The following is a 26,167-nucleotide window of genomic DNA, read 5'->3' on the forward strand; positions in this document are numbered from 1 at the left end:
CTCCTTTCTGGTTCCCTATTCACGTAAAAATTATCCCAGGCTCCAGAAGATGCTTTCTGTTTTGAAGGTTCCTGTAAATCAATATCCTTACGAACAGCTCCTGCAAAAAGCGTAATCACTGCGTGTGTAGGGACACATAAGCCTGTGCTTTAGCAGCTCGTGGTCCTTGTTGACTCATGATTAAGCTATGACATTAATCTATAAATATATCAGAATGTTGGACTTAAGTGGCTTGGGATACTAATTTTGCTCTCTTCTTTTACTTGAGGCTCCCAGCTGCCTTTGAACATTAGTCACACAATATACTGATTGGTGAGGTGCCTTAGTAATCTACCAAATAAAAGAATGATGCAAAAGGCCCTTTGGAAATATTCCTGGGAAAAAAAGTGATGCAAGAGATGGAGGAAGAAGCAACCCATGCCCTACTGTTACTAATAGACATGATGCACAGGAAGAGCTGGAGCTATACCCTGAGGTTGCGTAAAATAAGCGGGGACAGTGAGGGCTCCCACAGGGCTCCCAGCCCTTCCAAGGAACAGCAACATGTTCTTGGACTTAGGTTGTTGTCTCCATCACACAACATTGCTGAGAACTCTGCTGTCTTCCCCTGCACACTCTGCATAGACACTATACAGTTAATAAAGCAATGAAATCCAGTGCGAAAACCATGGATTAAAACTTTTACTGCAGAACAAGAACAGCACTTATGGATGGGGAGTGTACCACAGAAATTGCAAATGACACCAAGTGATAAGCTGGAGTCAGTTTCTAGACGGAAGTTTAGAAGAATAAATATGTAAGGAGGAGGATTTTACACAGGGAACTAGATTCCTACTTCTAGAAGAGAGCATCTGTGGAACAAAAATCTTTAGAAGGATTCTGCTGGGATTGGCTGTTTTGGAACTAGCTGATCTTTCCTCCCATTTTTGAGGGTCCACAGGGCTCCATATGTTAGATCAGCTTTGTACAGTCCTGATCCAAATTAGATACTTTCCAGCCAGCTGCACATACCTAGTTAAGAGACAGGAAACATTTCCTCTCTCCCTTCATCCTAAATTATGACGGATTTTCCCAGAGTGAATGTTGTTGATTTCCACCATGCTACTCCTTCTCCACTGCATCCCCACTCTGCCCAAACAGTGGTCTCCAGTGCCTGAGGGAATGTGGGTGTGTGGATGAATATTTGCAAAAGAGCTTCCTTTGTTAAGGGTGACACACATAATAGTTTCAAGGACATTACCCAAAATGTGTATCTTGAACTGTACTGAGACTTTTGTTTTCCTAGGCAAGGAGTGCAGCAGATTCTCTTCATGGGATGACTCAGTTCTTACAGGACCATAAGGAACTTTGAAGACAGCATTTAGGCTGCAGATGCACATCCTGGAAATTCTCTTGGGAACAACCTAACAAATAATTTGAAGAAACCAACAGCTCATCTGAGTTTCTAGCCTAAGACAATAGTACAAGAGAGACCTTTAGAAGGCAAAGTTGACTACATCATTTCCCAAATTCTGTCTTGGCATTGACCAGCAATGCACCATTCCACTAAAGAAACAAAGAAGAAAAAAAAGGTTTAAAAAATTAAAACTCAGACATATCAGATCATACTCTGCTGAAAAATACTGTGATCCTGGTAAGTGGAGAAATTAATCCCATGAGTTTAATGGAAAAAAATCCAAATGCTGAAATGAGAGAGCTGGCAATGGGGAGGAGATTTTTATTATCCAAAGGTGCTCTTTGACTGGGAAATACTGTGAGAAAAAGACTCTTTGCTGGATCCCAAGCTACAGCAAGTACATTTCTAGAGCCCGACACTACTCGGAATCTTCAGAGAAAGTAAACACAATTTTCTGTGTATTTCTCAGTAACATTGCAATCATACTTCCTTTTTGTAACTAAAAAGTTAAAGAAAACAAAATGTTTTTCTTTTAAACAATTATAAAACGCCTTCAGTGTGGACACAGAACGAAATGCTTAGCAAAATTCAATCCACAGACATAATCGTCCAGAGGCAATAAGCAAGATTATTTGTTCATTTCCAGTGGGTGCATTAGAGGAGTAAATTTTAAAATCTGCTTTTTAAAATAATGTTTAAAATCATCTAACTCTGTTTGCTTTTCTTCCACACAGCGCAGACAATCATCATCAGAAACTGGCCAAGCCGTATTTTAGTATATAAAACACTCCAAGGACTAATGCCAGCAGGACTGATGATTTGGAATATTAAAGACTAAGAAAACTCTTTTGTTTTCACATGCTTCAGAAGAGGAACCAATGAAGAGGCGATAAGTAAATGATAGAACAACTAACAGGAAGGTTAGCATTAGACTTTGGCATTGACCAGCAAATGAAAAGCAAAGATGCTATAAAGACATTGATTATTAAAGAAGGTAGAGAACATTATAAAGATGAGACATCACTTTTATTAAAAAAACCTGTTTAGAGAGACAAAACCCAGCAGCCAGATCATGACATGCACAGGTGACAAGTGACAAAGGATTACTGGCAGTGGACTTGAGAGAGAAAGTCATCCCAGTCTGAGGTCAGTACTTTTCCCTGTCTACATTCCATCACTCCATAGTGGGCTGCCTGGCACTTTGACATTTTTAAAGGCAAAACCATGGCTTGAAGGGTCTACCAAGTTAGAAGCTGCTTTTCAAATTGTCTTTTTTTCCATACTGGTGTTTTCCTGAGATTCAGAAGGCTGTAACATTTCAACGTGGAAAAGAGCTGTGGGGTTGAGACCAGCCCTCTTGGATGGAAGAACTGAACACTAAGTAGGCAGTTCTTCAAACCTCCTGTTTCACACATCACATTCAGAGATGATTGAGGAGAGCACTCATCTTGGTAGGCAGCTGGCAAGTGCATCAGGCCTTGGTATGGTCACAAAGTTCATGGTGCAGTGCAATAGTGGACAGATCTTTTCATGATCCTTCAACACTTCACTCAAGTGTTTCATTTCATCTGTTAGCTTTCCAATTTCTCTTTTCAGGGAGGTATTTTCTTGCTCAAGAGACTCATATTCCTGGAAGGAGAGGAAAAGTAAAAAAAAAAAAAAACCAAAAACACCCAAAAACCCCCCCCCCAAAAACCCAAAACAAAACAACAACAACTACAACAAAAAACAACAAAAAACAAACAAACAAAAAACCACCAACCAACCCACAGTCAAAACATTCCTTTCGGTGCTTCCTACTACAACTTACAAAGTTCTGAGGAAAGACAGGCACAGCCTGGGTGCTGGAACAGGGCAAGTGCTTTATGACCTGTGCCCTCACCATGCTGTGATTCCTGTCATGGCCTTGAAGACCAGGAGGTGCCACTGGCCCTCAGGAGACCCTCCCAGGAGCCCAGGGCTGCAGCATGGATGGCTGTGTCCCCATGGTGGCCTCTTCCACCCCTGGCTGCCTCTGCTGGGAAGGACCAAAATGGACTCTGCATTGCAAGATCAGAGAAAATGAAAGCACTGACTGCCGAGAGGTGCTGGGAAAACACAGACCCTGGCACTGCTGGTGAGAGCAGAGCAGCCCCTGCTCTAGAGCAGTGCAGGGAAAAGCCATTTATCCAGGCTAGCACAACCTTCCACTGCTCCCTTCCACACCTGACAGAGCTTGTAACCTCCTGTATAGAAGCCCAAGAACTCAGGAGGAGGGAAGCATCATGCCAGCTTGATGCCAAACTCATTTTTTCACCAGAAGACCAGACCACTGCCTTGGTTATCCCTGACCTAGCTGTTTTTGAGCTAAGGCTTCTCTGGCAATAAATAAGGTGCTGTTAACTGCAGGGGAGTTTTGAGTTGCTCTGCAGCATACATGTAATGGATGCAAGACTCCTGCATCACATTTTTTGATAACTGTGTGTCCCAAGTGTCCCTGCTTCTAAGCCTTCTCACCCCAAAGAGAAGAGAACTAGAGGTTCAGAGCCAGCCCACTGAAAAACTGCAGATGGATGTCTCGCTGCTGGCCCAAGGCTCAATATCCACCCACTCAATCTCACCTCCCTGGGAAAGCTTCAGAGCAAACTTCAAAGCCTACAAGTGCATTAAAAGGCAGCAGGGAGAGCCTCTCATGCAATGTTCTTCTGGGCAGCCTGGCACTGCCTCTGCTCCCCTTTGCTGCAGAACTTTGGGCTCCCTACCCACCCTCACACCCTCCTGTCACCTCTCACAGAGTAAAATAGGCACAATCCTCCCAACACAGTATTGGAGCCAAACTCCAGCCACGTTGTCTGACCCTGATTGTCATTCTGCTCATCTCTTGTTGCCCCAAACCCCATGGTCCGGGGCTTTGGAATAAGTGTTGCTGTCCCATTGCTCTGTCCCATTTTCAGGGGCAAGACTGTCACATTGATCCTGCTAAGAATGAGTCTCTATTCAACCAGATCTGCTGACACCTGGCAAAACCTGTGTGCCTCAGAATGAAGATTCTCAGCACAAGGAAGATCCTCAGGTTCAGAAGGAACATCAGAGAGGCTGCAGGATGGCACAGGGCCCAAAAATGATTCCAAAGCCAGGGGTTACCCCCTTTCACAAGTACCCTGCACCTGGCTTTCTCAGGCGCTGACTCAGAGGAGAGCTGGGAAAAACCAAGCTCAAAACTCCCCACATTGTCCCTCTCAGTCTCTGCTAACTGCCGGCAGATCCTTCCACACTGAGAAAGAAAAAAGGTTGTGATGAACCTTCAGAGCTGAACAACTGACTCAGCCACAATGGCAGTGTGCTGCAAAACTCAAAATTGACAGTTACCCCAAAAGCTGGCTCCTGGCTACAAGAGCGCTTGTGTGAGGTAACATCCAAAACCAGAGAAAAGGGATCCCTGTCCTGCAGTGTTTGCACTGGGGACACAAGAAAACCACACCACATTGTGATATTAAGAGCTTCTGGAAGAATCAGTTGCTTTCATTTTATTTGTTTAAACACCCACTCTTACTTTTCAAAGCATACAAGTATAACAGCTACCCAAGCCGAGCTCTCACACTTGCAGGTTCCCAAGTTCCTAAGAAGGCTTATCAAGTGGGTATGTCTGGGGGACCCCGTTGCTGACACCACAGATTCTAGAACTGATTTAAGTTGCCAATGTATGGTCCCTTCCTCTTCCATCACCTCCTACCTTGTAAGACAGCAAGAATCCATCCACTGCCATAGCAAATGTGACAAGCTTAACACTAATACAGAAAAAAAAATGGTCCTGGTTTAGCCCAAAGGAGCCCTTTGATCCCATTCTTCGGGTGATCACAGAAAGAGCAAAAGATGGAGAATGAGGCAAGGACTGGACCATGTCTCTCTCTTCCTAGCAGCGTCACTGAAGGCAGAGCTGCACTGTCCAAGAGCAGCATCAGTGTCTGTGAGTTCCCAACCAAGCATCCCACTGCACACCTTTCTGTGCCTCACACCTACAGCTCTTTGAGCAGGATTAGTGTGAAGACAGGCCTGCTTAAGAATTCCTGTTTATTGTAAACTCCCGTGCTTGGTACCCAAGCCATGCCTGCAAAGCACCAAGTAGCCATTCACCTCGTGAAGTTTATCTGCTTTCTGAGTTTGCTTCTTCCGGCTCCTCTGCGCAGCAACTCGATTTTTTTCTCTCCTCCTTACTTTTCTGTCGTCTTCTTCATGACTCTGGAAGACATCAGCCAGAAACAATTTGCTAGTTTGCAAGGTGCACACAGAAGATGCCCGAAGTCGGGTGTGTAACTTTCTGAGAACGAATACTTCCAATTTCACAGCGCTGATCCTCAGTCTCCCAGAGACCGCATGGTCCCTGCAAAGAGCAGCGCATCCCTCTGCCCCACTGCACAGACGGACCCGAAGCGGAGGGGTGGAAGCCGGCAGGCTGCCCGGGGGATGCCGCAGAGCCCCGCGGGCAGGAGCGCTGCTGCCGATGGGGCAAGCTGGGTCCCCGAGCGGGGACCGGGCTCCCGCCCTGCCCGGCGGGCAGCACTTTACACCTGCCTCGCTCCAGCGCGGCCGGCGGGGCGGAGTGCGAGCAGCGGGGAGGAAATCCCTGCTCCCGTCCCGGCCGCCAGCGGCTGGGGAAAAGCCGCTGCTCGCGCCGTGCCCCCGGCAGCTGTCCGCACACCGCCCGCTCTCCCACCTGGGAAGAGCCAGCGCGGCGGCCGCCTCCCGGGAAAAGAAGGGCCGATGCCCTGGGGCGCCGGCACCCCGAGACGGCGCTGGCCGGCGTGACTCAGCCCCATGTGCCCGCCCGCAGCGCCGACCCCCGCCCGGTCCCTACCTGCTGGCCGCCCTCGGCCGCCGCGCCCCGGGGCAGCGCGCTGGCCCCCGCCGCCGCCGGGACGGGGCACGACATCCCGGCGCCGCCGAGCCGCCCGCAGGGCTCCCCCGGCCCGCGGGGGGTGCGACTGCACGGCGGCGGAGGGAAGGGAGTACAAGGGCAGGGCGGGCCGGGGCGGGCCGGGGCAGGGGACGCGCCGCCCCGGGCCGGGGGTGCCGCCGCCAGGTGCCGGGGCCGCCCACATGGCCGTCACATGGCGCCCGCCCGCCGCCGGAGCCCGGGACCACCCGGCCGCGGCCCGCGCTGCTTCCCCGCGGTGCCCGCCCCCCGGGACCGCCGCCTCTCGTCAGCCGCCGGGAGCCGGGGAAAGCCCGGGTCACGGCGCTGCCGGGCAGGAGCCGCCTGAAAATCCCCCCGGAGAGCCCCAGCCCCGGGGGCCGGATGGGCTCTGCGCCCCGCCGGGAGGCCCGACTCCCTCTTTCGCCTGCAGAAATAAACTCCCCGCGGTTTCTCTGCTCTCCAGGCTGCCCCCGGGAGCCGACCGTGCCCCCGAGTGTCTCCCGGCGCTCACCTCCGGCCGCTCCCGCCCGCCGCGCTCCTGGGACATCGGCTCTCTGAAGCGGCGGCAGCTCCGCATGAGGGACAGCCAGCTCAGCCCGGGGTCATGGGTGTGAGGGCACGGCACCCGTGCTGGGATAAAGCAATTTTCACTTTCGCTACTCGCCCTGTTCCTTTAAATAATAAGGAAATGCGACAGACTTCTTGTAAAGGCAAAGCCAGACAAAGACTGCTGGAAATACAGCTACTGCAGACAAAAATCTTTCTGTTCCACTATTCTGTCGAGAGTATTTTAACAGACTGAACACTGTTTCTTTTACCTCTTGGAACACCTTCCTTGCATTTTAATTGCACAGTTACCTTGGCCTTATGCTCTGAAAGGGGGTCTTTGCACTGCCAGCTGCTTCAACATCCTTGCTGTACTGCAAAAGAATTTGTAACTCTTGTACCTTCCTGGCTGTGCTTAAGTGACAGATGCAAACACATGACCGTGCTAGGAGGGTTCCTGCCCCAAACTGAGGGCAGTCAGTCATAAAGCCCCAGGTATCTCAATAAATCAGATACTTCCCTATTTTTCTGGTTTCCTCAGCAGCTTCAGTCATCCAGCTTTGATGAAGTTAAAAGAGTCAGCAAACTGAGTAAACATTGACTATCCTTCCAGGAAGATCTGGCTAATAGGTCATGCTAAAAGCGAGGGAGCCATGTTCCCCAGGAGTCTAAGAGTCAAACCGAAGTCTGTGCTCTGCCACAGGTTTCCTGGTAGGCTCTAGGACTGTGACTAGAAAACTTGAGTGTGACTTCCTCTGTTTGAAGCACATCTTCCCAGCTGTTCCACCTCAAAACAACTTGTGTTTCCACCCTCCAGGCTATCCAGGCATTTATTTGATTTTGTGCTTTTCCAAGAGCTTCTCCAACCCCGAAGGACCAAGTCCCTGTGAGTCTTCCCATCCTAACAGCTATGGGAAGGTAGCTGGTGACCACAACTGAGAAGCACACTCTTGCCAATATACTGTGACCTAACTTGCATCCCCAAACTGTGCTGGGTCTCCCAAGCATCTCACAGGACAGCCCCTTGGTTTCTTCAAAAGTAGTCTTAATTCTTTCTCCCTTTGTCATCTCATGTGCCAAGAGCAGGATGTTCACCAAGGGCTGCTCATGGAAGCAGCAGCAAGTTCAGTGCCACTCTCCAGGGGAATCCAAACCAGCACCTCCTGGGAAGCAGCCCTGGCCACCAGGCAGAGAGTTATTATTAATTGCTCTCAACTGCTCATTTGAAACAGCCTAATCTTGCATTAACTACACCTCATGCAGTTAAAGGAAAGCAGTACACAGGGCACGAGCAGAGACTTCGTTGGGACAGTTGCTTAAAAAGAGAGCACTGGGTTCTTGCTGCCTGTGTAGCTTAAGCTCAGTTGAAATAAACAGAAATCAGTATTTTCACAAGCTCGGGGAACAGGTATGTTCTCTTGCAATAAACGCTATAGACCACGTGGATAAAACACCTCAACAGCCCTCCGGAGTGATCTGTGGGAAAGAAAGTCCCCTTCGACAGAGGGACTTTGAACTCCCTGCCCCAGGAGCAATGCTGCCCCAAATGGCACCTGCACAAGCTACCTGACAAATCATGAGCAGCTCACCAAGAACTTATTAGCCCTGAATAAATATCCACTTCACTGAGTCATTCCCAGCAGCTGCAGAATAAGGTTTCCAGGATAACACAAGCATGGGACAAGCCAGGGGACAGTCCCCTTTAACCTGAACAGTCTGTTCTTGCTCAGAACAAATGACAAAGGAAATGACAAGTCAAAATTTGCTTGTGGGAACAAGTTTCTACTTAGTATTAAAGCTATCTCTGGTACATCTGTAGAAATGCCTACACAGTAATTCCAGATAGTGCAGCAGTAAAGGCAGAGCGTTTCTGTGCAGGAGAGAAAAAACAGCCCAGAAAGCAGCCTAGTCAGCTGAGCTTACATTTTATAATGGCAGTTTATCAATGATTTTTGTCTGCACTGAAGCAGCCTACACACATGCAGACTAGTCTCTGATCACAGCTTAGCACAGCACAGCTCTTCTGGAGCATGGCACATGCCAGAACTGGCTCTCAAAGTGTCCAGGCTTCCAAACAGATGTCAGGGTCCATGTGAAGATTTCTGGAAAATTAGTTTCTCCTTTAGTTTGTAATCCCCTTTGTTCAGAAAGTACACACAGCAAAAGGATGCGTGGATGCCGCTCCAATTTCCAAGTTTTTCTTGGCTGGGGATGGCCCAGCGTCATGAGCAAAAAGCACACTGCAGGCAGGACACACTAACAAACAGGGAGATGTTCTGCCTCGCCCCCAAAAGCCAGGAAGTTCAAACTCAGTTTGCAAATGAACCCAAGCATCAATCACCGTGGAGCTGTCTTACAAAATTCAAAGGCTATATAAAGAAAAACTACCAGACATTTCTTGATGCAATACCAATTCACCCCAAGTTAAAAATAAGAAGTTTGGCTGTTGTGACATTTCAGTAGAAGCCCGATTAGACATGTCTTGCACAACATTGCCAATTCCTATGAAAAGTTAACTTAAGGACAAAAGGCTACTGGAGTGGGGAAAAATGAAGTGTTTCGTATATTTCTGCCAATGGGAAAAACAGCTAGTTGCAGCCATCACTGACTGCAGAATTTTTTAATAACCATTTGATAAACTGAAAATGCTGAACACTCCAGTGTTTAGCTCATCATAGAACTCGCATTTAAAGGGAGGTTCTCCTTCCAGTGCTGCTTGGCAGAAAGTAACCATCAGATTTTTAAATTCGTGGTTTATACTCTGCACCTGGAATCCTGATTGCTTTATCTTTTTCTTTACAAAATCCATTTGGCCATCTTTTCCAGATGCATTTTTCTTCATCCACCCAGCTGCCATTGAAACACAGGCTATGGAATAAAGACCGACTGCTCTAACTCAGGGCATCCATTCCCACTTAATTGAGATCCTGCACAGGCCAACTATCCCTCAGTCTCTAAGTAGAAACATGTACTGTAGTGTGAATCTAGTAATTTATTTATTAAGTCTTAAACCACAGTGCTTTCCCTTTTTATTTCTCATGGCATGTGTCCTACCCCACCCATTTCTGGCGGAACTTCTTCAAAGACATACCTACTCGCAGCTATTTTCTGTACTTGCCTATCATGTGCAGAGAATCTACCTATTAACAGAGGAAATGGCCAAACACTGTAATAGCTACCCTACAAAACCTTGCAGGGCTCACCTTAGCCCAGCAACACCCAGGACCTGTATGAAGAAAGCCGTGGTGGGGATTTTCGATGCTGCGCAGAGCACGGGCACTCAAAATAGCGAGTGGCTGTGTGAGAAGGCGCCTGAGCCACAGGTTCCGCAGCTCCAGTCCCTCTCACATCCTGTCCTCTCCTACACCAGCAGCTTTGTAGCCCCGAGATTAATAACACTTGTGAGTTCAAAGGCAGTAAATGGAACTCCTTCAGCTACTCAAGCCAGAATTTAACACAGATGTCCTCTGAAGTATGCTCACTGCTCAGCCACCATCTATTCCAGGATTAGAAGTGACAATATTATCTGAAGCTTTGATCTTCCTTAGTTGATTTAATTTACTTCATATAAAAACACACATTTGTATATACAAGGACAGGAAAAATATTTACATATGATTACAAGTCATATACAAGTACAGATGCTCGCTTTTACAAAATAAATGATGCTAAAATCTGTTTTCTTGAAAATTATCAATCTCTTAGACATTAGGTTGGATCTGTTTTCTTAGCACCAAACATGTAATTAATAAAGCTTCTAAAACCCCCCTCCATTTACTGTGTAAGAAATATGTTACATACTAGATGGGAGTAGTTACTGCAGGCACAAGCAACCATAAACTAGAAAAAGTTATAAATGGTTAAGGCACAATGCTCAGTTTAGTAATTTGCAATCTTCTAGGTATTAATGAGTAAAAAAAACAAAAGTAAGCTAGCTCAAGTGAATACCATTTACTGGTAACCTGTACTGATCTTTAGTCAAACAACATAAATGCAAACACAACCCAAGTCAAGATCCTCTCATGGGTAGACACACTGTCCAGGAAAACCCCAAGCTGTGTAATTGGATTACATGAAATGAAATATTGGACCCTAAGATGTTAATGGTTGAATTCCTGTTCAGAAGAGCGCACTGCAAGTAAATACATAGAATTACTAAAACCCCAAGTTTGAACAAACATGACTATAAATAAGCCTAGATGACCTACATTCAGGAAAGGTAGACTAGCAGGGACTAATGTCACATGTGTGCATGGACTTTCATCAAATCAAATCACATCATATCTGGTGATTTCAATATGCTGCACTGTCAGTTAATTCATTAAATTAAAAGCCACCTGCCTCAGTAATTAATGAAAGTGCATTAGGAGAACTAGATATTCTCCAACCTCTTTAGAGAAATGCTGAGTGTAAATGAGCAGTTATAGTAGTTTCCTAGAAGACTGCCCACATACATAAAGCATGTACACGAACTCTGAGAAGCACAAGGACTCAGGCTAAAAACTGCAATGTAACTGCAAATGTAAGAGCAAAAAAGGAGTTAAATGGCAAATACACTTGCTGGATATTGGATGCTACTGATACGTGTAGGCTTTCATGTACTGACGGTGTGACAGCAAAACCAGAAATATTTAAAATGGCAAAGACTACAGAAGCTCCCATGTATAGCACTGAGGGGAGATGAGTTCTTAGAAAAAAGATGGAACACATGGAACCAAAGTGCAACTGAGATTCTAATGTGAAAACATAAAAGGAGAAATTCACGCGCTGAGAGTGATCTTCCTCCGCCGCAGTGGGTAGCGCCTTCTCTCAGGGGAACCTGGAGCTTTTCTTTTTTTCAGCAAAACATAAGGATTTTTACTGGAAACAGTTCCTGTTGGTGTGACTTCTCCTGGCGGTACTACGGTTTGGACGTTGTTTTCATCCTTTGCCTTGCAAGCAGAAAAGACTTCTTGCCGCAGCTTGCAGAGTTCCAAGGTTGGTTGCAAAGTTAATGCTTGGGAAAAACCTTCTGCTTTTTCTATGAGTGCTGAAATAGACTGCAAAAACAAACCCAAGTATCTCGAGTTACATGGGAAAATCGATGGTTATAAGGCATGCAATATGCTAATGAGATTCTGACAGGCACAAAAGCTTCAGTGTCTGCAGAGATGATGCTCAGGATGGCGGGTGAGGGCTGTGAACGCAGAGCTACCACCCCAACAGTGAGGTGTCTGCACTCATAAACCATGCAAAGGGTATGTCAATGTTCCCTCATGACATCTCTAAGCTCAGGAAGTATCACAGGAACACCCCAGCTGATGCCTAAGCAGGTACTGCAGTAACAAATGTCATGCTCCAGATGAAGTCGTACAGGTCTTCAAAAGATGTTCTGTTTTTCGTGCTTCAAGTTCCAAAATCTCAGTAAAAGTATTTCCTACAGCCACAGGGTAACCTCCCTTACTACCATGTGAGGGGGAGTGCTTAACAAACACAAGGATTTACCTACTTCTTAAGCACAGGCTTTTTTCTACCAAACTATAAGGAAGATGAGTTAGAACTCCCATTTTGTGACATATTACCAGATCAAAAAGATAAAAACATGTTTCTCTTGAAGCACACAGAGGTCTCACCTGCATTGCTTCGCTGATCTGTTTAGATGCCACTTCTGTTGCCTGCTTCAGATCTGCGATGTAAGCATCTACAGACAAACACAGCCCAAATCAACTTCTGAAAGAGAACTCTTTCCCCCATCACTCACTATCTGAAAATGGACAGAAAACCAGTAAAGCCCCTGTATAAAACCTAAACCTGCAGCACATCCCTTTCACTGTAACACTGAGGATGACAGCTAGTGTGGTTTATCACACTAGTATTATTCTTTATCACCCAAATTGCAGTAGCAGTCTCAAATACAGAAAGTTCTTACTTAGAAAACACAAAGCCAGTATTTGACATAAGAGAACAGCTGTAAAGAAATAATTACACAAAAGGATTTGTTTTCAGAACTTTTAAGCTCATATTACATTTGACAAAAACCACACAGAACACACAGAATAAACACCACTGTGGAGTACATGGCATGAATAAAACCCATTTTAAGGAGGGCAAATAAATCATCCTGTGTCTCCCATAGGTTGGCTTTTACAAAAATGGCTCCTTTTTTTTTTCTTCTGGCTTAACTTACCAGGCATTAACACCAAAAAGAACATTAAGTGTAAATAACATGAACTGCCTTAATTCTGCTGTGCTAATAAGGAAAGAAAAAAACCCTCCCGCTTTCAGGAACACTGAAGCAGGCAGCAAGTGCAGAACACCAGGAGGAATACAGCATATGATAACTGTAGTAGCAATATGATAAGATCACCAGTACTTGAATTCTGTATTCAAGAGTTAAACTCTAGGACATTATGAAACTGTTTTGCATGTTCTCCATCCACAAAATTTTAAATGAGCAGATTAGTATGCTTCTGGGAAGTAGAGAGCCTCACCTCCACTATGATTAGTTTTCTGTAGGGTTTCACCAGTGCCTGCAGTAGGACATGATAACAGGCGGTGCACAGACTCCTAAACCCTGCCAGGGTTAAACACAGCATTTTGTTTTGAAGTCGATCTTATTAGTGCTGCTGAAAGTATTTTAAAGTTAGTCACTGCATTCTAGCTCAGGGTTACAGTCATTTCCTACTGAAACATGGTAACCACCAAGAGATGGTGCTTGTTGAACTGTCCATGTGTCCAGTGTGCTGGTCAGAGCTGGTTTAGGGACACATGATCCCTACGTGAACACAGACACTAAAATGCACCACCATTCACTTTGGAAGAATAACCTGTCCAGAAGCAACCTCTTAAAACCCATCACAGAGCCCTATGGAAGGGCATTCTCTAAAAGAAGGATATGTCTGTAATGAAGCATTCTTACAATAGAGTATTTGGCATGAGGAGGCTGGTAACCTTATGAAATAGTGAAGATGGAGTTAAGTAAAAGTAGAAATAATTATTTGGATTATTACACAGAAAGACTGACACACAGTTAAGTGAAATTTGCCTGCAAGAGTTTGGCTTGACATAGATGGCATTATATTCCTCAGTGTTCAAGGCTTTCCAAAACATAGGGAAATGAAACAAGGAAATGAAAGGTATTGAGTAATCTAAACATTTTTGGTTTCTGGCCACTGTACTTGCTAAAATGGGATACATAAACTTCCCAAAGACTACATAATACCAAAATTCTGCACAAACTCCATGGTATCATTGCTACAACTTTGCTGTTACCAAACCCACAATATCATAGTGCAAGTTGCTACTAACTTGCAAGTAGTTGACTGACATCAGAAAAGCCTGGATTTGGACACTAGAAACCAATAGGAACTCAGATATAAAGTGACCCACTGTACTGCTCCTACTGGCTGCTTTGCTCCACAGGCTGGCACTGCTGGAAGCCATGTCTCCCATCTATGAAGAGGAAATGATGTCTAGAATGAAGTCAGATCAGCAGGGTGAGAACTGGAAGATTCAGCTCAGCTCCTCAAACTCTGAGCACCACTGCTTGTTACACTTACACCTTTACATCCTGCAGTAATTCACAGTGAGGGTTCTCACTTCTCAAATTAGAACTGCCCTGCTGAATTCTGTCATTTTTCAATACTTAACAACAGCCAACAGAAAACTTCCCATTTATTAAAGTCAGCCTTAAGAGAGCACATCCCAATCACCCTCTACAAAATCCATCACCTTGTTCCAAAGAGTCTGTACAAGATATCTTTCTAAAGCATGCAGCAAACTTACAATGTTGTTTGCAGCTCTGTTCCTTCATCAACCCTCACAAGATGGAATCTTATGTGTCCTACTTAGCAAGTTAGGAGAGTCAACACTGCCACCACTGAGTCCTACACTGGTTAAGAAGAGAGGCTGAAGCATTTCTAGTATTCATGTACAAGAACAGATGAAGTACAATGTCAGTGATCCATCCAGTTCCCCATGAGGCCTCCAGCAGTGATGAAGGAAAGAAGCAAGGAAGCCTTCTGGGGGCAGCTGTGTGACAATTTCTCCCCAGTACACACACACAGAGGCATTTGCCAGCTTTTTGCCTTTAAGTACAGTGCCTAACTGCAGGCAGCACTCAGAACAAGAGAAATGGACATGGTAAAACTCAGGCAGAAACACATTCACTTATGACAAACTTCTAGCTTCTTAGTCAATTTATAAACAGATAATTCTAAACAAGCTTAAAGAAAGAAAACTTCTTATACATTTACATTTAGCCAGTAAGTGAGGTGGTGTTTCCTCAGTACGGCTGCCCTCCCCACAGAATTTTTACCTTGAGAAGGTAGAGGTCTTATCTCTGCTGGTTTTACCACGGGCCGATAGAGCTTCTGCATATTAAATAAATAAATAAAAAAAAAAGGAAAAGAAAGAAAAACTATTAAATTATTAAATACCCCCTTGATTTAATAGATATCTAACACATATATAGCAGTCAGAACAATTGAGATGGTGGTGGAATTATTTAGCTCAAGAATGTATTAGAGGTGCAGTTTATAGATAGTTACTGAAAGCAGTATTCTGGTTAACACAGTTACTGTAAACAGATCTCCAGAATCTGCTCTAGTTTGCAAAATTCTAATTATTACAGCATGAGAACTAACATCCAGGCATTTTGGAAGAAGCATTGCCCCCTGCTGCACGACTGAGGAAAAAGAGCTGCTCCAGCTCCTCAGGAGCTGTTCACAGAACCAGCACGCTTTCACACAGCCACAAACTCCAACAAATGGCACATCAGGACAAAAAGATAAGAAAAAGAAACCACACTCTAACCCTGCAATTACTTACATAGAACTAAGAACACTCTCCTTCACAAACTGTGAGTCCTGTGACCTCACATCAGTTAACCGAGACATGAATTCAACTAATAACTGAATACAACCCACACTTCACTATATCAGAGGTGGAATTAGAAGCAGCTAACAGGGAGGAAGGAAACAAAGCAAGGCCAAGGGAACAGAAGTTAGATCACCTGCAAGTTAGTGTTCTCCACCTCAGAAGCCGTCCCTCAACCTTCTTCACGCAAAAGCAAGTAGGGGAAAATAAATTGTGCCTTGCTGTAGTTTTGCCAGAGAAACTTTTTCACAGTTCACACAACTTCTTAGCAAGTTTGCAGTAACAGCTCCAAGCAGAACAAACATGGCTTGCATTAGCCTCAAACTCTACAGAACATATTGACCGAAAACCCACAGGATGATCTCTTGCTTTGGCAATTACAAGGAGATCACCACAATAAATGAGTGGTTCTCTCCAGGTAAATCACATCTTCATGGCTGCTCTTTATGCCTCAGAAAGCATCACATGATTAGCTATGGTCATTAAAGAACACAAGAAATCCTCAACCAAAACCAAAGAAACCAATGGTACCTGTGCAGAAATAGCTGAGAAATGAAAAAAAAAAGGGGATAAGCATTTAGAGATAAACTAAGCTTTCCATATTTCTTACACGTGTTCTTATGTGTTCTTACTACATGTTCTTACAGGGATAAAATTAACTTTTGCAGACAATTTTAATTAAAATAATCATCTAGCTGTGGTGGTATAAACTTTGAAGAGATCACCAAGAGAAAAAAAGTAGCATGAGAGGCATTCCAAATAACTAATCCACTGTGGGACTCAGGTAGCAGAAAGACTAAAAGGTCTGGTTAAACCTTGGTGTTATGCAATAGCATCTATTTTACTTGATTTTGTTTGTTTTCCATACTTATACTGACAAATATAGTGACAAGTATATGTATATTCCATACGTATACTGACAAAACCGAGAGATCACAAAAGGCAATATATGTTAGAAAGTATCTCATGTGTAAGGCAAAAGTGTACCCAAGCGCTTTTTCCTTACCATAAAAATCACCTCTGCCTGGCCAACCTAGAGAGTTAACATTTATCAATTTCAGTCCTCAGAAATGCAATGGAGGTTCCTACACAACTTTCTAAATAAATCCCTGTCTTCTTTAGTGTAGAATAGCTGAAGTTGGAAAGGACCTTTAAACACTCTCCTGAAAGTTGGGCCAACTAGGGCAGGTTGCTCAGAGCCTCATCCAGTGCTTTTGAATATCTCCATGAATTTCTCCAAGGATGAAGACTCCACAGTTTCACTGGGCAACTTGTGCCAGTGTTTGACTTGGCCTCAGCCTCTTGTTTTTTTGCCAAAGGAATCCTGATTAAAAATGAGGTAAGCAAAAGGGACGCCTAACATAACTTCAGGGAAGAAATCCAGCAGCTGAGAACACAACTGGATTGTTTAATGCCAGTAATTACCCTGTGTGTCAAAAATCCCACAGAATTTACTGTGCTGATTCATTAATCCACACTGCCTTTTCCCCCGTGCATACTCTAAGTCTTCACTCCAGGTAGCTCCAAAGAAGTGCTTAGGAAGCCACTGATATTTTGTACAGTCCTACACTGCAGGTGATACTATTTATCTGTTATGTAGTGTAACATTTAGTACCTCAGCCAGCCCTTGGGCAAGCACTTCAGGAGCTCGGAAGATAAATAGGTGCCTATTGGCTTGTAAATCCTGAGTCACCAGGCTGAAGCAATCTGCTCCAGTTTGTGCCACAGACCCAATTCAGACACAAGTCACAAGGGTTTGTAGCAACCCTTAGTAGTTACTTAGTTTAAGTACTAAGTTTAACCCTTAGTCATTGAAGAACCAGTTAATGAAAAAAGCAATTTCATTTTATGATAAAGAATCAAAAGCAACCATGGGAAGGAGCCTAAAGGTCAACACTGGATGATCGATTTCTTAATGCAAAGGTTTTCTGAAAGTCTTAGGTTACTCACCAACATCTCTTGCTCTGCTTTCATGGTTTGGATGGCATGCACCAGGATCTTTTTAGGCCACTGTTTACGCCTAGTTGCTGTCTCTACTATTAATTCATCAAATTGATCCTCCAGAATTTTAATATTGGAATCTGAAAGCGACAAACACACATAGTTACTGTGGAATTCTCAGACTTTTTTTTTTTTTTTTGAGACAAACTTATCAAGAAAAAGAAGTTTTAGATCTCAAATTAAAAAAAAATTCATGCACGATTATCAACATGGAGATAAATTTATGTCTTGAATCTCCTCGCTAAGGCAATATAGAAACTGGAGCATAACTTGATGTTGGCCAGTCATTTTGAAGTAAATAAGCTGGGGGCAGGAAGACAGAGAACCAGTCAAGGAAAACAATAAGAAGTGTATTTCCCCACGAACTCTGAATCTGTGAAGGAAGTCTTATGAAGCAATGGCTATCTTTTAAGGAGAAAAATGGTTTATCTGTGTGATTTACAAGCATTAAACAAACTTGAACTGTACAAACACTACTTGGAATCCTAACTGGTTTTATATCACACAGTGCACAAATATGCAGTTTCACGTTTAAAGTCAATATGCAGTTCCCATTAATGTGTTGAGTATAACTTACAAGCCATGCAATGTTTTCAATCTAGTGGTAAAGAATGGATTTTGAGCACCCTCTCTGGGTCACTCCAGGCAGAATCAAGTGATTGCAAAACTCAGGAAGGAAAAGTCAAGGTTTTAAGAGTTCATGGGTTTGTTTTGGTTGTTTTAAGATCATTATGAAACCATTGAAATATAGACAGGAAAGGCTTAAGCCATTGGTCAACATAAACATGGAAGGCACAAATGCGAGATCTCTTGGTGACTCAAACTGGATCAGAGATAGGTACATGAGTAAATCTACATCAGATTAAAAAGCACAATATAGTCCTTACAATTACTTTATGCCAGCTGTGGGCAGATGACAGTGTCTCAGTTTTGCATTTTGCATCATGACATCAGTGCATTTTTGACCTTGTAGTCAAAGCAGCTGGAGTTTTATCATTCTAGAACTACAACTGCAGACACTCCACAGAATCAGAGAATAGTCTGGGTTGGAAGGGTGGATCACTTTTAAAGATGCTCTAGTCCAAGCCCCCTGCAATGAGCAGGTACACCTTGAACTAGATCACATTGCTCAGAGCCCACGCTTGCTCAGAGCTTCCTGACCAAAAAACTGTTCAACGTTTTCGGTTCAACAGCTCCACAGTGAGCTCAATGTATCTGTATTTTCAGCTCTAACTGCAAAAAGCATCAAGCTGCAGGCAAATCGCACCTAATGCCAACACAGGTGAGGGAATGAACCGCACTGAAATTTTCTTTGGACACCAGACTACCAAGAATCTCCACTACTGTTATACAAAAGACAGTAATTATGTAATAGAAACAATATATTTCTATATTTGTATCTTCATATAGCAATAATTTTCAACACTTAATCTGTATATTAAATAGCAGCAACAGACTGTCTCCTAGGGTTTTTTGATAGATCTTGGTCACGGCCCCCAACACTCAGGCTGGAAGGGCCCTCCAGACGCTGCTCACAGTAGGGTCAACGCCCATTTCAAAACAGGTTGTTCAGAACACTTCTGTCCAGACGGTTTTTGGAAGCCTCCAGTGCTGGACACAAGCTCTGAGCAGCCTTTCCCAATGTCCTGTTATCCTAAGAATGAGCTTTTACTTCCTTACATCAAGTCAGAACCTCTCCTTTCAATCGGTTCCCTTTTACCTCTGGACAAGACCAAACCAAAACAAACCCACCCAGCAGGAAGCGAATGGAAACCGCCGCCTACCGCTCTGCAGCCGGGAGTCATCCGCGGCCTCCTCCCAGGGCTGCCCGTTAATGGTGACGTTCTCCCGCACCGCTGTCTCGAAGTTCTGTAAGGCACAGAAAAGGAGAATCCATCCGTGCCTCCATGCACCCATCCATGCACCCATCCATCCCTCCCGCAGAAGAGCCCGTCCCGCCTCACGGCCCTGCCCGGGGCCAGCCGCACGCTCAGCCCGGGTGCCGAGCGCTGCCAGCGGGGCTGGCCGGGCCCTGTGCGGGCACAGCACGTTCCCGCTCCCCGCTCACCCAGAGCGCGTCTGCCTCTGCGGCGGCCCCGCCGGGCTGTCCCTGCGCCAGGGCCCGCACGAAGGGCGCGCACAGCTCCAGCACCGCGTTCAGCCCGCGCCGGGAGCAGCAGCGAACCCGCGGGTCCCGCCGCGCCTCCCCCGGCGCCGGCCCCGCTCCCGCCTGTGGCTCCGGCTCCGGGCCCGGCCCCGGCGCCGCCGCCATTTCCCGCCTGGGACGCGCGGAAAATGCCGGCCCGGAAGCGGAACCCGCGGCCGCCCGGCGCCTTCCCGCGGGGCGCGGCATGGCGGGGCCGGTGGACTGTCACTGCCACCTGGCCGCGCCCTGCTTCCAGCAGGTGAGGCTTGGCGGGCAGGGGGAGTCGCGGCCGCGGCCCCGGCGCTGAGGCGGTCCGTGTCTCTTGCAGGACGTGGCGGCCGTGGTGCGGGCGGCGGAGCAGGTGAGGCGGGGCCGGCCTGAGGGGACCCTCTCCCCGCGCCCCCGCCGCCCCGCCGGTCTCAGCGGGCCGGGGCTCTCTGTGTGCCGCAGGCGGCCGTGTCGGCGCTGGTGGTGGTGTCGGAGCGGGCGGGCGAGTTCCGGAGCGTCGTGGAGCTGTCTGAGAGGTGCGAGGCCGGCGGGGATCCCGTGTCCCGGGCGCGGGTCCGCGTCTTGGGGATTGACGGGGGAGCGCTGCCCTCCTCAGTCAGGCCGGCCCTTCTTGTCTTTAAACCAGGGCTCTCTGTGAGCGCTTGGCGGTAAACTTCGGTTCTCTGTGTTCTTTCACACTCTTCGCTATCTATTCCACGCCTAGATTTCCAGGGTTTGTTTTGCCATGCCTCGGAGTTCACCCCGTTCAAGAGGTTTCTCCAGAGGAGCAGCGCAGTGTTACTTTGGAGGTAAAACACGGTCTCTAAAACGCTGCTGGGACTTTTCAGGACAGACGACAGGTTGCTCCGGTCTGCCTGATTTACCTTCAGGTCTGCCCAGTGGTTTTTCTGCGCTCTGTAATGCGGGAGGCCCAGTGGACCAAATCCCAAGTTCTCTCAGCACATCCATTTGTCCCTGTCAGTCCTTAACGCAGAATTGCTCACTAGAGTCATCTGGCAAGATTACTGCAGTGAAATGGTTTTAAAAATCTCAAGTGTGCTTTGCTTACAGCAAACAGCATGTGCAGATGTTCCTTTGTTAACATGGGAACTGGAAGGCAACTGTTTGTGGCCTTATCCTAAAAATCTCAGGGAGCTGCCTGCAGCCATTTAATGTTACCAAGCTATTTATGGGCCTTGTTTTAATTACCTCTGCTGCTACTGTGAAAAATTAGCTTAGTATTTAGAATAAGGTGTATATAGATATAGATATAGATATAGATATGGAATGTAATATGTAATGAAATGGTTATTAAGTCAAGAAGATAAATCCTTCAGGCTTCTAAAATCTGAATGCACAGCTCACAGTAATGGCAGGTTCTAAAGCACAGAATTTCAGAACAGTGAAGGAAACACCAATTTAATTGTAATGCTGGGTTCAAAACCCTTTCCTCTTGTAAGGGCAGTGAGAGTTGCATCTTTTATTCTTGCAGGATCTGGATGCTGCACTGCCTCTTATAGAACTTTACAAAGACAGATTGGTGGGCATTGGAGAAGTAAGTGGAATTCCATAACTTGTTTAAATCTCTCCAGAAGCAGCTGTCACTGGAATTACAAAAACTGAGTCAATGCTTGTTTTTCTGTATGTGATAAGAATTGCTATCAGCTTGAACAAGCACTAAATCTGATTGGTAGTTCTCTTAATGTGCTTTCCTTTATAGATTTGCTTGATTCCTTCTTTTCCTTCATTATTGCTAGAAAATAGATGGAATTTATGCTGCTGGAGTCATTGAAAGATTACATACTTATGCTCTCTTGTGTTATACCCAAAAGCAGATCCTTCCTGCCTTCTTCTCTGACAAAGTTAGGCTAAGCTGTGATTTCAGTATGCCACACTGACTTGTACAGTTCTGGTTTCTAATCCTTCATCCTTCTATATCCATCTGCTGTCTCCTGTCTTACATTTGTTTATAAATGAATTGAGGCTTTAGGATGGAGTCTGCCCCTATTTGTGTGTTAGTACCAGAGGGATTTACATCTGGTTCTGTACTGGCTACAGATAAAGCAGGTTTTGGCAGAGCTTTGTGGCTAAATTTGCCATGTTGTACTGTATATGAAGGACTTCTGTTCGTCTAATTGAATGGGACTGCTTTGACAAACTTTAAATTTTGCCTGAACATATTTAGATCAAAAAACTATAGAATTAATGGGTAATTTTTGCTAGAGATTGGACTAAAGCTATGGGTTCAGGTCAGAAATTTTACTTGTACTAGAGATCCATATTAGAGACTTAATCTGACAGATTTATTATATATTCAGTAGAATATAAACCCCCAGAAAACCAGTTACAGACTAAAATGTTAAATACCCTTGTTAGCAGCTGTCTACCTGCAAATGCTTTCACAGCTGAAAAGCTTATTGTTGAGAATGCATTCTGTTTTTTTAGTTAGGCTGCAGCTGAGCTCATTTTAGTTGCAGTCTCTAGTATATGTACATTGAAATGCTTTGCAGTTTTGAAGCATGTTATGCCTTTGTATGTCTTAACGATGGTTTTCTTAAGTGTTAGGTCTGTAAAAGGTCTTTTTCCCTTCTCTTGTACTGTAGGTTGGACTAGATTTCACTCCCAGATTGGCTGGCACTGATGAACAGAAAGAAGGACAAAGACAGGTTTTGATAAAGCAGATTGAGCTGGCAAGAAGACTGGATTTGCCACTGTAGGTTTTAATTATACCAGAGGGAGAAAATGCCAGGTCTCAGTAACATGTTGAAACACTTCCCAGAATTTATGGTTATTAAGTTCCCAGAACTTTTTTTAGATGGATTAAACTGGCCTGACTGTACTGTCAGTCTCCAGTTTGAGATTTAATTACAGAATTTTTCTTATATTTGCACTTCTGTACAGACATCTTACGTGCCCTGTCCAATGCTATGTTGTTCCTATAGCTTCACTGTAGCTGAAAGGATTCATATATACATCCCTGGGTTTTTCTCTTGATAAAAGCTGTAATACAGATTAATTATTTTCATCCCAAGATACTGTTAGTTTGTTTGTGTTTGCCATAAAAAGGTGTTTGGCTAAATTTCCTAATGCTGGGCCTCTCCTTGCTGTGCAGAAATGTTCATTCCCGTTCAGCTGGGAGACCAACCATTAATCTCTTGAAGGAACAAGGTATGCTTTTAATGCATTTCCTCTGCCGTGGCTCTTGTCAGTAGGATTTCTCCAGTTGTGCCATGTCCTTACATCAGTTTGTGTGTGTTTAACTCAGGAGCAGTAGTGCAGAGTTTCAGTGTTAATTCTCTATGGGAGCAAAATCCCATTGGAGGCTGACATGGCAGCCCTGCTGTAACCCTGCTGATGATGTGGTTTGCTTTGTTTCTCCAAGGTGCTACCAGGGTGTTGCTCCACGCCTTTGATGGGAAGCCTTCTGTAGCCATGGAAGGGGTGAAAGCTGGATACTACTTCTCCATTCCTCCTTCCATTATAAGGAGTGAACAGGTAATGTTTTGTCCTGGTCCTGGCTGGGATCTGCTTCTCCATGCATTGCACATTTTTACTTTGGCTGAATTTCTGCCTGTGGCTTTTGCCTTAGCTGGACTTCAGAGGGAGAATTCTGGCTAGAACAGCTCAGCTGTTCCTGAGAAACAAGGGGGGTTTTCTCATTTTATTGTGGTTTCCGGTGAACTTTCTTCAGAAGACTCTGTCACTGCTCTGTTTTACAGAAGGGACATGACACGTAGAGAAGGAGTAGTTTCTGTGATAGGACCGCTTTCTGTGATAAGCTCAGGAAATGTGAGAGAGGAAAAAGTTTGATTTAAGTGGAGGGAGCATGAGGGATGGATATTAATGGGGATGAGGGAGGTATTTAGGGAGGAAGGAAAGCATACTGGGGTTGAGAAGTAAAGCAGAGAGGAGGAAAAGACAGACAAATATTATATGCACAGAAAACAGCAAATTAGAATTGCTCTGGCAGCTCTGTAACTGCAAGATAACTATGATTTAATAAATAACAATGAATTCAGTGTTGATGTAATAGTACTTCGGGTATTTAGAGAAAAGGAGAACCCTAATTTGAAGGGACTTCTTGAATAGCTCCCAGTGTTCTTGCTTCCATTCAGAAATCACTGATAAAGTATAAACAGTGGCACCAAAGTCTTTTGATGTTGCCTTTAAATGTAGGGAATATCTTCCCTTCATGTTTTTTTTCCCACAGGTTTAAGTGCATAAGGCATTTAATGGCTGTCTTATTTTCTTCAAGAAGCAGAAGCTTGTGAAACAGCTGCCTCTGGAAAATATGTGCTTGGAAACGGATTCTCCTGCTCTGGGGCCTGAAAAACAGGTAAATGCTGGGAGGGAGGGACTTCTGTGTAATTGTATCCAAACCTACACCTTGTGGAGGTCAGTTACTTGTGGCACAGGATAGTGAAGTAGTCTTAAGCATGGATACAAGAGAGGAAAGGGGCTATGGAGGGAACTTAATCCAGGAGGAATGGATACATGTCATTTTTCTGCCACTCATGCCACAATGTGACTGAAGCTGTGTCAGAAAGTACTGAATCTGAAACACTTGTGATCTCTAGGGGTCTGTAATTTGGTTGGTTGGTTTGTTTTTCAGGTGAGAAATGAACCCAAAAATATTTACATTGCTGCTGAATACATTGCCAAAATCAAAGGAATTCCAGTTGGAGAAGTTATAGAGGTGACTACACAGAATGCACTAAAAGTATTCCCCAAACTTCGGCAGTTTCTTCGGGTGTAGATTCAGAAACTGAAATACATGACGTTGCAGAAAGTATAACTTGTGGTGTAATTAATCAAACCAACGTACATCTTGTGTTAAGGTGGAGTTTTGCAGTTGGAAGTTCAAGAAACACAGAGTATTATATAGCTGGATAGGATGAAAATTGGGGATTTCTCAAAGGCCTTTGGTGTGCACTGTAATAATCTCTTGAATGTGATAACGACACCTTGTGTCATGTCTCATGAACAAATAATTTGTAAAGAAGAGCACCATAAAATTGTCAGTTCAGTTTCTCAGACTGCTTCCTAGCTGCCCCTAGTCTGGGAGATGGCTACTGCACAGTGCTTGATGCCTCCTTCACTCCTTATTTCTGCCAACTGAAACTCACATATTGTGGATCCTAGTCATGATAAGAAAGGTCCTGTTACAACAGGCAGACTACACATCCCTTTCTGGGCCATTAAAAAGCCCAGCTGGATGGACATTCTCTGTATTCTGGATTCTGAGTGGTGCAGAAGCAACATCTTTTCAAAACAGAGTTGGAAGGAAAGAATTATAGCCCTTCTACTACTCTCCTTTTCCTGTGTATAAAGTAATAGTTGCTAAGATCTTGGCTACTTTGAGAAGAATTTTCTTGGATTTTTAAAATACTTTATTTTTTTAAATTGTGATCAAAAAAAAAAGCCTGGGTTTGGTCTTAGTCCGAGGACTCACTCTTCTGACTGCTCAGGAGATACAGGATGTGAAAGGGAGACAAGCTCAGTTTTTTGATACCTTGGTGATGGTCTCTGTGGATTCAGCTATGTTATCCAGTGTCTTAAAACTGATTGTGGTCCTCCCTCTCAGCAACTGTGTGGATATGGGCTTGTGAAATACTGATCAAAACTCTGTTGATTGTAAACCAGCAGTTGAATGAGGTGGGTTTTACATGGTACCCAACTGTTCTGAGAGACACTAAGTGGAGGTTTTCTCACTGTGGGGAGTTTTACCAAGTCAATGAAGAAAATACACAAGTATTAACTTAATTCATGACCACCTCAGGGGGCAAGGGGCCAAGGCTTGCAATGTAAGTGATGCCGCATCCTAAAGTTTTGTTTTCCTCCACATTGTCATCCTCAGTTTCTTAAAACCACATTGTCAGGAGGTTTTGTTTTTTTTTTTTTGCTGTCTTTATGAGAACAGCTCAGTTCTGCCTTTTGACTAGAGGTAGCTTATTAAGTTTAAACATGTGTTCCTAAAAAGTTTACAGCCTGCAGCAAACAACCAAACTGGCATAATTTGTCTTTCTTACAACGTGTCTTTAAAGCAGCAAACACCTGGATCTTTGCTGAGTGTTTGATCCAGAGGAGTTAGAGCCATTCCTTAGCCTGGATCTACAGGCACTATTTCCACTAAATGAGGCGAAGGATGGAGTTTGCCTCCAGATGGTGCTAGGGAACAGGTGTGCAATAGAATATTAGTGTGATTCACTTAATGATTAATTATCATGTCATTGGAGATGTTAAACGTGTGATAGATACCAGGCAGCCTTACATATGCTTCCTGCTGCCTGTGTGTTGGGAAGTCTTCCAGTATTGCTTGGAAAAGCGATTATGTGAGAAG

At 44.7% G+C, this 26,167-nt stretch overlaps 3 protein-coding genes across 6 annotated transcripts; 1 reads left to right on the top strand and 2 right to left on the bottom strand.

Moving 5' to 3' along the window:
* Positions 1 to 2,400: 2,400 nt before the first annotated feature.
* Positions 2,401 to 7,470, bottom strand: BATF3 (basic leucine zipper ATF-like transcription factor 3). 2 transcript variants are annotated; one of them, XM_066316165.1, is made up of 3 exons: positions 6,802 to 7,470; positions 5,510 to 5,614; positions 2,401 to 3,025 (listed from the first exon to the last, which is right to left on the bottom strand). In XM_066316165.1, exons 1-3 carry the CDS (start codon positions 6,865 to 6,867, stop codon positions 2,840 to 2,842), a joined length of 357 nt encoding a protein of 118 aa, XP_066172262.1. In that variant the 5' UTR covers positions 6,868 to 7,470; the 3' UTR covers positions 2,401 to 2,839. The 2 variants fall into 2 exon arrangements, with proteins under 2 accessions (XP_066172262.1, XP_066172261.1); XM_066316164.1 differs by lacking the exon at positions 6,802 to 7,470 and adding an exon at positions 6,231 to 6,359.
* Positions 7,471 to 10,369: 2,899 nt separating this feature from the next.
* NSL1 (NSL1 component of MIS12 kinetochore complex) lies at positions 10,370 to 20,046 on the bottom strand. Its single transcript, XM_066316167.1, has 6 exons — positions 19,762 to 20,046; positions 19,478 to 19,562; positions 17,643 to 17,773; positions 15,133 to 15,187; positions 12,449 to 12,516; positions 10,370 to 11,875 (listed from the first exon to the last, which is right to left on the bottom strand). The coding sequence occupies exons 1-6, from the start codon at positions 20,044 to 20,046 to the stop codon at positions 11,597 to 11,599; spliced, it is 903 nt and encodes a 300-aa protein (XP_066172264.1). The 3' UTR covers positions 10,370 to 11,596.
* On the top strand, positions 20,012 to 24,622 carry TATDN3 (TatD DNase domain containing 3). Of its 3 annotated transcripts, none has more exons than XM_066316168.1 (10): positions 20,014 to 20,098; positions 20,168 to 20,200; positions 20,290 to 20,363; positions 20,552 to 20,636; positions 21,320 to 21,382; positions 22,431 to 22,540; positions 22,940 to 22,995; positions 23,210 to 23,322; positions 24,083 to 24,163; positions 24,440 to 24,622. In XM_066316168.1, exons 1-10 carry the CDS (start codon positions 20,045 to 20,047, stop codon positions 24,581 to 24,583), a joined length of 813 nt encoding a protein of 270 aa, XP_066172265.1. In that variant the 5' UTR covers positions 20,014 to 20,044; the 3' UTR covers positions 24,584 to 24,622. The 3 variants fall into 3 exon arrangements, with proteins under 3 accessions (XP_066172267.1, XP_066172265.1, XP_066172266.1); XM_066316169.1 differs by having other exon boundaries at positions 24,086 to 24,163; XM_066316170.1 differs by lacking the exon at positions 21,320 to 21,382 and having other exon boundaries at positions 20,012 to 20,098.
* The last annotated feature ends 1,545 nt before the right edge of the window (positions 24,623 to 26,167 follow it).

This window comes from Sylvia atricapilla, chromosome 3 (genome assembly GCF_009819655.1).
Source record: "Sylvia atricapilla isolate bSylAtr1 chromosome 3, bSylAtr1.pri, whole genome shotgun sequence".
Taxonomy (NCBI): Eukaryota; Metazoa; Chordata; class Aves; order Passeriformes; family Sylviidae; genus Sylvia; species Sylvia atricapilla.

Bases quoted from the DNA above. Each gene is read 5' to 3' on its own strand.
- BATF3 (XM_066316164.1), bottom strand. From the start codon at position 6,305: ATGTCGTGCCCCGTCCCGGCGGCGGCGGGGGCCAGCGCGCTGCCCCGG. The intron at 5,615-6,230 runs GTAGGGACCGGG...GATGTCTTCCAG, and splicing joins CGGCCGAGGGCGGCCAGCAG to AGTCATGAAGAAGACGACAG. The intron at 3,026-5,509 runs GTGAATGGCTAC...CTCTCCTTCCAG, and splicing joins AAGCAGATAAACTTCACGAG to GAATATGAGTCTCTTGAGCA.
- TATDN3 (XM_066316168.1), top strand. From the start codon at position 20,045: ATGGCGGGGCCGGTGGACTGTCACTGCCACCTGGCCGCGCCCTGCTTC. The intron at 21,383-22,430 runs GTAAGTGGAATT...CTTGTACTGTAG, and splicing joins GATTGGTGGGCATTGGAGAA to GTTGGACTAGATTTCACTCC. The intron at 23,323-24,082 runs GTAATGTTTTGT...ATTTTCTTCAAG, and splicing joins CCATTATAAGGAGTGAACAG to AAGCAGAAGCTTGTGAAACA.
- NSL1 (XM_066316167.1), bottom strand. From the start codon at position 20,046: ATGCCGCGCCCCGCGGGAAGGCGCCGGGCGGCCGCGGGTTCCGCTTCC. The intron at 19,563-19,761 runs GTGAGCGGGGAG...TGTGCCTTACAG, and splicing joins CAGAGGCAGACGCGCTCTGG to AACTTCGAGACAGCGGTGCG. The intron at 15,188-17,642 runs GTGAGTAACCTA...TTTAATATGCAG, and splicing joins AAGCAGAGCAAGAGATGTTG to AAGCTCTATCGGCCCGTGGT.